Raw genomic sequence first — 8,300 nt, forward strand, 5'->3', positions numbered from 1 at the left:
TCTTCTTATTTCTCCTATTTTTTCTACTTCTACTAACTCCTGTACGTTACGTTTTATTCTGCCTGTCAGTGTGTTCTCACAATTGCACATTGTACATAAACTCAGATAAAGTCTATGTTCTTTTTATTTTCAAAAGAGCAGATAGATTGTATTATAATAGTGAGGTCTACTAAAAATAAGTGCAGGTTTTCGAATTTTGACTTTGAAACAAATTCAAAACTCAAACTCAACTCACTTCAAATTAGTTTGTATATCTCTGTAATGGTAAAACATACAACACGTAATAGAAGCGATAACTCGCGTCATCAATTTCATCGATTGCTTTTCTCTAAAACCAAAATACAGGAAGCGGAAGCAATTCAGATGTGCTCATTGGCTGTAGCTGAGCCTGCTGATCTCCATACGATGATACGTTCGCGGTGTTCACTGTTCGTCGTTGTTGGCCGGGTTCACATGGAGATAGAGATCTACTGTGTTTCCTGTCAAAGTCACTGCCGTCCGCTTTATTATGGCGCTTTCTAAAAAATGGAAATAGTGTTCAGCCTTGTGTCTTTAACTGTCACCAAGGTTTTACAGTTTTCTGGACTTGTCGACAACAGGGATGTCCTGAGGACGAAAAAGATGGAGGACAAAGCGTTAGAAGTGTACGGTGAGGAAGCAGGCCTGTTGGTGAACGGTGGAGGTCCCAAACACTTTTGTGTTATTTGATGAGACTTAAATTCAGGCTCGTAAGAAACCTCAAGCGGGTTCGTGTATGTTGGCAAAGGTTCACCAGACTCTATTGTAAAATTAGCTGAAACTGTGCGTCCACAGAGCAGAGCCAGCGCGCGACTTAAAGGAAGAGTTTGAGATAGAGTTCAGCAAACTGACATCAACTGACACCAACTGACATCAAACGGACACATATGACGATTATCTCTGATGTGTGTCTGTCATGATCGTGAGAGAAGTTTTATCAAGTAGCCACTGTAGTTCTGACATGTTGTCATCAGTGAAGGCAAGTTTAATCGATGATTTCTTGAATGGAGATTGGTGTGGTTGTAGTGACAGGCACATAGTGGGACCTGTACTGGTCCAGAACTGGAGTTCTTTCTCTGCGGTAGAAAAATAATGGTGCCAGAGGACAGTAGTTCATGCAGTTCGTCTCCTGTCTTGTCACCTCTGGGACAATTGAAACAGACATTCAGTAAAATGCTTTAGCATCCAGCTCTGCTGAAGAGGATGCAGCTAAACTGTGTTAGTTTGGTTTTATGGAATTAAAGGATCAATATCTTGAAAGCAATCCCTCCAGAAATGTCACAGTATTCTAAATATTAGTTTCAATTGATGAATTATTGGTTTATTGTCAATGTGTTCATCTTAAATTACAAGAAAGAAGTGACATGTCATCATGCAGCGCAAACACTGAGTGTTTTTGGTTCAATGTAAATCATAGATGTTCTCTTACAGTTGGTTCCAGCTTTCTTTTCTGGGGTTCTGCTGCTCCTTCCTGTCTAGTTTCTGCTTTAATGTTGGTTTCACCAAACAAAGACACGTCCTGTTTCCTGTCAGATGTGATCCGATCCATCCGAGACCCCGAGAAGCCCAACACGCTGGAGGAGCTGGACGTGGTGACGGAGAAGTGCGTGGAGGTCCAGGAGCTCGGGGAGGACGAGTTCCTCATCATCATCAAGTTCTCTCCCACCGTCCCTCACTGCTCTCTGGCCACCCTGATCGGTGAGTCCGCCGCTGATAACACGCCGGACATGAAGCAGATTAAAGATGGCCGACGCATGGGCGGTCTGCTGACGCTTTCTGTTCATATTTGAGAAGGTTCAGGTGTCAGCAGAGAGGTCAGCCTGCTCTCACGCTGCGTTCAGGGTTCACTGAAAATGTTTCATTATTCTTAGTTTTCTTAATCTGAGATTAAGACTAAGATCGAGAGGAGGTGGTCTGGATCCGGTCCCAAACCCAGAGAGAACAGATTCTCACAGGTAGAACACGACACTGACTACGTTTGCATGCAGTCAGAAACCCTTTCATAACCAGAATATCAGCAGTAACCCGGTCGCGCACGGCCACGTAAACACCTTGAATAAGCAGAATATGCTCATATTCCGCTTTTTAAAAACCCGAATATGACCCCTGGGTTACTCCTTTTCTAACCTGAATATCTGGTCATGTATACGCCGATCGGAGTATCCCCATCGAACGGAACATTAATTTGTGTTCTGCGCATGTTCTATTCGCAAGGAATCTTGGTCTTTTGAGTGCAGGAGCTCCTTGTTGAAAACATGGCGAAGCGGAGGACACCACACTTTGGAGCGAGGAGGAGACAAGTCACCTCTTCAGTGTGGTGAAAGACATGAATATCACGTCTTTGGTAGACGGTGGAAAGTACCAGGATAGAGAGATACACAAGAAGGTGAGCGAAAAGTTAGGAAGCTGGAATGACGCGCGTTGCGTCATGACGTTCTCCGCGCGTCGACACGTCTGTGCGTCGCTGTTTTGATCGGGATATCCCAGTTGATTACAGTTACCATGTGTACAGGAATAACCCTGTTTGCTCACACATGTAACAGGTTATTCCGAATGTTTCAGAAACCGGAATATTGACCATAACCCGAATATTGACTGCATGTAAACGTAGTCAATGTTTTCTTTCTTGTTCACAGACTGAATCAGATTCAGGAGTCTGTTAGCTGTCAGACACTGATTGGACGTCAGTCTGTTAGCTGTCAGACACTGATTGGACGTCAGTCTGTTAGCTGTCAGACGCTGATTGGACGTCAGTCTGTTAGCTGTCAGACGCTGATTGGACGTCAGTCTGTTAGCTGTCAGACGCTGATTGGACGTCAGTCTGTTAGCTGTCAGACGCTGGACGTTTGAGTCATCAGAGGTAATTGAAGAGGGAGGACGTCCAAAATCATAGAGGCAGAAATCCATCAGAATAAAGGACCAAAATCTACAAGCACAGGAGGAAGTGGCCCAGAATGCTTTGCAGCAAGAAGGCAGTTTGACGTTTGAGGAAGAACAAATGGTTTCTGTCTGTCCCCTGCTGGTTTCCGTCTGTCCTCTGTCTGTCCCCTGCTGGTTTCTGTCTGTCCTCTGTCTGTCCCCTGCTGGTTTCTGCTGGTTTCTGTCTGTCCCCTGCTGGTTTCTGTCTGTCCCCTGCTGGTTTCTGCTGGTTTCTGTCTGTCCCCTGCTGGTTTCTGTCTGTCCTCTGCTGGTTTCTGTCTGTCCCCTGCTGGTTTCTGCTGGTTTCTGTCTGTCCCCTGCTGGTTTCTGTCTGTCCTCTGCTGGTTTCTGTCTGTCCCCTGCTGGTTTCTGTCTGTCTGTCCTCTCTTTTCTGTGTCTCTTTCTGCTGGATTGTTGTCTCCGTGTCTCATGGTGATGTCTGATGTGTCTGCAGGTCTGTGCTTACAGGTGAAGCTGCAGCGATGTCTGCCGTTCAAACACAAGGTGAGTAGCAGAGCAGTGATTGGTTGAAGGGTGTCTGAATGCACTTTGTGACGCTCACATCATGAAGCGTCTCCAGACCAGGACCGTCTGCTGCTCTGTGCAGCCCAGTCCAGTTCTTCCACATCAAACTGAGGAAACGCTTTCTTTATGGAGCCGCTTTGGGGACGTCGAGTAGAAACAGGAAAGAGACGGAGACGAAGCTGGAAGGACAACGTCTGAAGTATGAGACTAAGAGGTCTAGACCAGGACACAAGCCCTGAACCAGCCCGGGTCCAGACCAGGCTGGTTCATACTGATGAGCAGTTTGAGCTGTGTCTTCTGACTTATGAGCAACCTTCACGCTGTCTCAGATCAGACCTGAGCTGCAGGTGTCCTTGTCCACTGCTGGTCCAAACCCGTTCTGAGTGAAATATCCTTGACTTTGTCCTGAACCGAAGGTCTTAAAGAACTCTGTCTTTTAACGTCAGTGTCTCTCTTTGTCTTCTCAGCTGGAGATCTACATTTCAGAGGGAACCCACTCCACTGAGGAAGACAGTAAGTGTGCTTCATCTTCTCAGCTCGAGTCTCGTGGATGTTCTGCGCATTCAGGACGTCCACCAGAAACATGGAGCACAACGTCAAAATGTGGAGGAATCTGATAAATTCAATTCTCAGAAAGCAAAGTGTTCGTAGGGAACGCTCAGAAAGGCAGAGGATGGTTCCTGCTTTAATCAGGCTCCTATTGGCTGACTGGGCTGACTGCCAGCAACTGATCAGCCAATGAGAAGAGCTGCAGGGTGACCTGCTTCATCACAGAAGAAGGAAGGAAGCGGCAGACGTTTAGCTGTTAGCTTCCCTTTCGTCTGAAAAAGACAAAGGCAGTTAGAGAGGCAGTTAGCGTGCTAGTGTGCTAAAATGAGCTAATTAGTGCAGCTGAGGCTGATGGGATATCTGTCCCTGTCCTGTTTGTCTGCAGTCAACAAGCAGATCAACGATAAGGAGCGAGTGGCGGCCGCCATGGAGAACCCCAACCTCAGGGAGATCGTGGAGCAGTGCGTCACCGAGCCTGACGACTGACGAGGAGGCCCCGCCCACCTGAGGCAGACACCTGTGTGTGTGTGTGTGTGTGTGTGTGTGTGTGTGTGTGTGTGAGTAAAGCTGGGATGAAGCAGCCACAGCTGTGTGTTGACCTTCCCATCATTCTCTGCTGGATGGCGGTGGCGGTGAGCAGCAGCAGCTCGCCGTCGTCTTCATCGTCGCTGAAGGCTTCGTCAGACGTCGTGTGTTCGTCTTCGTCAGACGTCGTGTGTTCGTCTTCGTCAGACGTCGTGTGTTCCTCCTCTCCTCGCTGATGATTGTCTTTTTGTAAATCCATGAATGAAAATCAGAATATTTTACAGGTGATTGTTTTAAAAAAGAAGAATCAGATATTAAAGAATGAGAAGCTGCTTTGAGTCGTGTGTGATTGACAGAACGATCCATCTGTGAAAAATCTGATTCAGAGTCAGTGTGAAACACACACACACACACACACACACACACACACACACACAGACAGGTGTTCTCACCTGTGGAGATGGGTTGATTCATGTCCTCTGAGGCTCAGAGACGACACGGATCACAGAAAGCACGTGACCTTCAGACCAGGGAGGGTCGAAGGAAGAGATGCCTTCATGTTGCATCTTGGGAAATGTAGGACAGCTGCATGTGTGTTGGAGTTTGACCTAAACTACAGATTTGGACCAGTTTTTATATCTTTCTGGTGAGTTTCCGGTGCTGAACCTTTGACCTGCAGTACCTGCAGTACCTGCAGTACCTGTTTGGCCTCTTGGGGCAGCAGAAACAACGCAGACACTTAAGTTGCTGCTGAGGTGACGAGAGGAAACGGTGAAGCTGCAGGCGTGTTGTGAGGGACACATCCACCTTTTGGCAGTTACTAAAAGTAACTGATTACTTTTTCACCTTGAATGATGCCGTTTGTCTTTCTGAGCTTCTTCCTCATCAGGCTGATCAGAAATCTGCTGTAGCAGAGCTCAGTTATCATCGTGAGAGTCTTCTTCACATCCTGCAGTCTGACTGAGATCAGCAGCACTGATGATAAAGATCCTTCATTCGAGTCTGTCAGTCAGACTTTGTCCAGCGTCTCTTCAGAGACAGACGAGGACATGTTTCAGGACTCACAGCTCTGCCCTGTTATTGAAATCCACCACCTGCTGGGGGCGCTGTTGGTCTTCTTCACTCTTCCTGAGAGGAATGAGTGACAGCTGAAGTTCAGTGAGAAAAGATGCTGAACAGACTGATTGTGTCTCATGTCCAAGGTCCTGAGGACGAGTGTGTTTGTGTGTTTGTGTGTTTTCTCTGAAAGCTTCTGTTTTCTGTCCACATGAACGCAGGAAAACAACAAACAGGAGCAGACACAGTGAGACTGAACCAAAACTCAGAGCATCAAAAGGAAACTGAAAGAGTCCATTTGACTGATTTTTCTCAGAAAACCAACACGAGGCTGACCTCCGTGCTCTGGAGACGTGTCTCTCTGAGGGCTCGTTTGATCCAGACCTGAAGCTCGAACACGCACCACATGGTGGCTCAGAACACGCTAAGCTCTCCAGCTGCTGCTTTGGGTCTGATCACGACCTCCATGGACAGGAGGACAAACTTCAGTCCAGCTGCTGCGTCACATAAAACACATGAAGAAGTCCACCGCAGCACGTTGAGACCGACGACGTCCAGGCCTCCAAGAAGAAGAAGAAGAAGAATCAGGGGGAGACATTCCCCTTTATTATCACACAACATGCACATGCTGGACACTGCACACGAAGGTGAAATTTGTCTTCCGCATTTCTCCCATCCTGGTCGTCCTTCCTCCACGGCAGACCAGGAGCGGTGGGCTGCCATCCGAGCGGTGCCCGGGGACCCAGTTCCATCAGGTGGTGATCTGGGGGTATGTTTTACGGAGGATACCCCAGGTGAACACGGGGAGAACATGCAAACTCCACACAGAAAGGCCCTTTTTTTCCTCGAGCAGCAGGCACCGAAGGCCTGGTGGAGGACACATCCCGGTGCCCGCAGCGAGAATCGAACCCGGGACCTTCTTGCTGTGAGGCGACAGTGTTGCCACCGTGCCACCAGACGTTTATCTGACCAGAGCGACCGACGTCTGAAGGCAGCTGTTGGCTTCTTTAATCCACAGCAGAACATCAAATGTCAGTGAAATGTCATCCGTGGACAGCACACACACACACACACACACACACACACACACACACACACACACACACACACACACACACAGGTGTGAATATTAATTATTAATCAGCTGTCTGCTGCTGATCTTTGATCAGATCCTTCAGTTCAGTTCCTCTTCCTGCATTCGCTCCTCTCACATCTTCCTCATCTTCCTCATCCTCCTCATCCTCCTCATCAGCCACCACCTCCACCAGTGTCTGGCCTCCACAGACTGCATCATGAAATCTCTCTGATGAGACTAAACGACGGCGTCTTTGCTTCGGAGTGACAGCTCAGACTCTTTATTCCTGTGTTTGAACATCATGACGGCGCCTGCATGAGGTGAATGAAGGCTCAGTCCTGCGGGCTCCTCAGAAGCTCAGCAGTCCTCCTCCTCCTCCTCCTGCTCCTCCTCCTCCTCCTCCTCCTCCAGGCTGTGCTCATGAACTCTGATTGAATGTGCAGCGTTTCACTCCATCAGCTGGGAGCTGTTGTTGTGCTGTGGGCCTTTAAACCTTCAGTTAATCTATTCAGAGTCTCAGCTTCACGCCTCACCTTCGTTCTGCTCCTCACATGGACCCTGATGGTCCCCACAGACCAGGTCCCGCTGGTGCTTACGTGTTCCTGTCGCTTCCTGTTAATCAGAATCAGAATCAGAATCAGAATCAGAATCAGAAAAAGCTTTATTGCCAAGAATGCTTTTACACATACGAGGAATTTTTTCTGGTGAAATTGGTGCATGACACATCTACTAAAATATTAATTAATCCAGTTAAACCGTGATGGCGGCTTCTTTCTGTGAAACGACGTCCCTTTGAACCGCGCTCAGGTGGGAACATCGTTCTGCAGCTTGTTCTTGGTGTGTTTTCTGTCAAGGTGCTGATGAGACCCTTCAGAGACCCCCGGCTTCATCTCTGCAGCTCAGCAGAGGAGCAACACGCCTCCTGCTGAGCTGCAGGAGTGAGGCTTAGGCTCTGTGTGTGTGTGTGTGTGTGTGTGTGTGTGTGTGTGTGCGTGTGAGCAGCGTGGGCTCAGTGGGGGGCCGTCGTCAGCTCTCTCAGCTCCCCCTCACTGCTGAACAGTAATTAAATTGTGTTTGTGTGTCACAGGTGATGTTCACACCTGATGTTCACACCTGCAGAGCCAGACTGAGGTCCACGTGTCGGTATTCAGCCGGCGCTCCTCGGTCACAGACACTCAGCGACGTGAGACGCTGCTCTGTGTCCGTCCGCTGACTGAGGACAGCACAGACAGGAGGCCGACAGGTGAACAACAACAACAAAAACACAACGGTGACCGAAGAGAGAGACGAACTCGGAGTGATAATGTGGATGTATGGAGGAGTGTGTGTGTGTGTGTGTGTGTGTGTGTGTGTGTGTGTGTGTGTGTGTGTGTGTGTCACCTCCACCTGTGTTCTGAAGCCAGACAGTTGCATTGTGGGTCGCTGAGTGGCTCCAGGATCAGTCCAGTGTTTGGACAGCCCGAAGTCTTGGAGTCATTTGAAAGAATTGTCCTTTTCAAACACCATTTCCCAGCATTCCCTGCAGCTCCTCATCCACCACGCTGCCCTGGTTTCAGTCTCACATGGTCTAAAGGCTCCGCCACCACAGGACCACATCCAGGACCCTCTGGAAGATTCCCAGCTGGTCACACAG

General features: G+C 48.5%; 1 protein-coding gene across 1 annotated transcript; it reads left to right on the forward strand.

The window, feature by feature from the left end:
• Positions 1–397: 397 nt before the first annotated feature.
• Positions 398–4,882, forward strand: ciao2a (cytosolic iron-sulfur assembly component 2A). The gene is made up of 5 exons (XM_076732506.1): positions 398–649; positions 1,552–1,716; positions 3,392–3,441; positions 3,930–3,975; positions 4,397–4,882. Exons 1-5 carry the CDS (start codon positions 526–528, stop codon positions 4,495–4,497), a joined length of 486 nt encoding a protein of 161 aa, XP_076588621.1. The 5' UTR covers positions 398–525; the 3' UTR covers positions 4,498–4,882.
• The last annotated feature ends 3,418 nt before the right edge of the window (positions 4,883–8,300 follow it).

This window comes from Chaetodon auriga, chromosome 6 (assembly GCF_051107435.1).
Source record: "Chaetodon auriga isolate fChaAug3 chromosome 6, fChaAug3.hap1, whole genome shotgun sequence".
NCBI lineage: Eukaryota > Metazoa > Chordata > Actinopteri > Chaetodontiformes > Chaetodontidae > Chaetodon > Chaetodon auriga.

Coding starts and splice junctions, on each gene's coding strand:
- ciao2a (XM_076732506.1), top strand. CDS start 526: ATGGAAATAGTGTTCAGCCTTGTGTCTTTAACTGTCACCAAGGTTTTA. Junction 1,717..3,391: donor CTCTCTGGCCACCCTGATCG/GTGAGTCCGCCG, acceptor ATGTGTCTGCAG/GTCTGTGCTTACAGGTGAAG. Junction 3,976..4,396: donor CCACTCCACTGAGGAAGACA/GTAAGTGTGCTT, acceptor GTTTGTCTGCAG/TCAACAAGCAGATCAACGAT.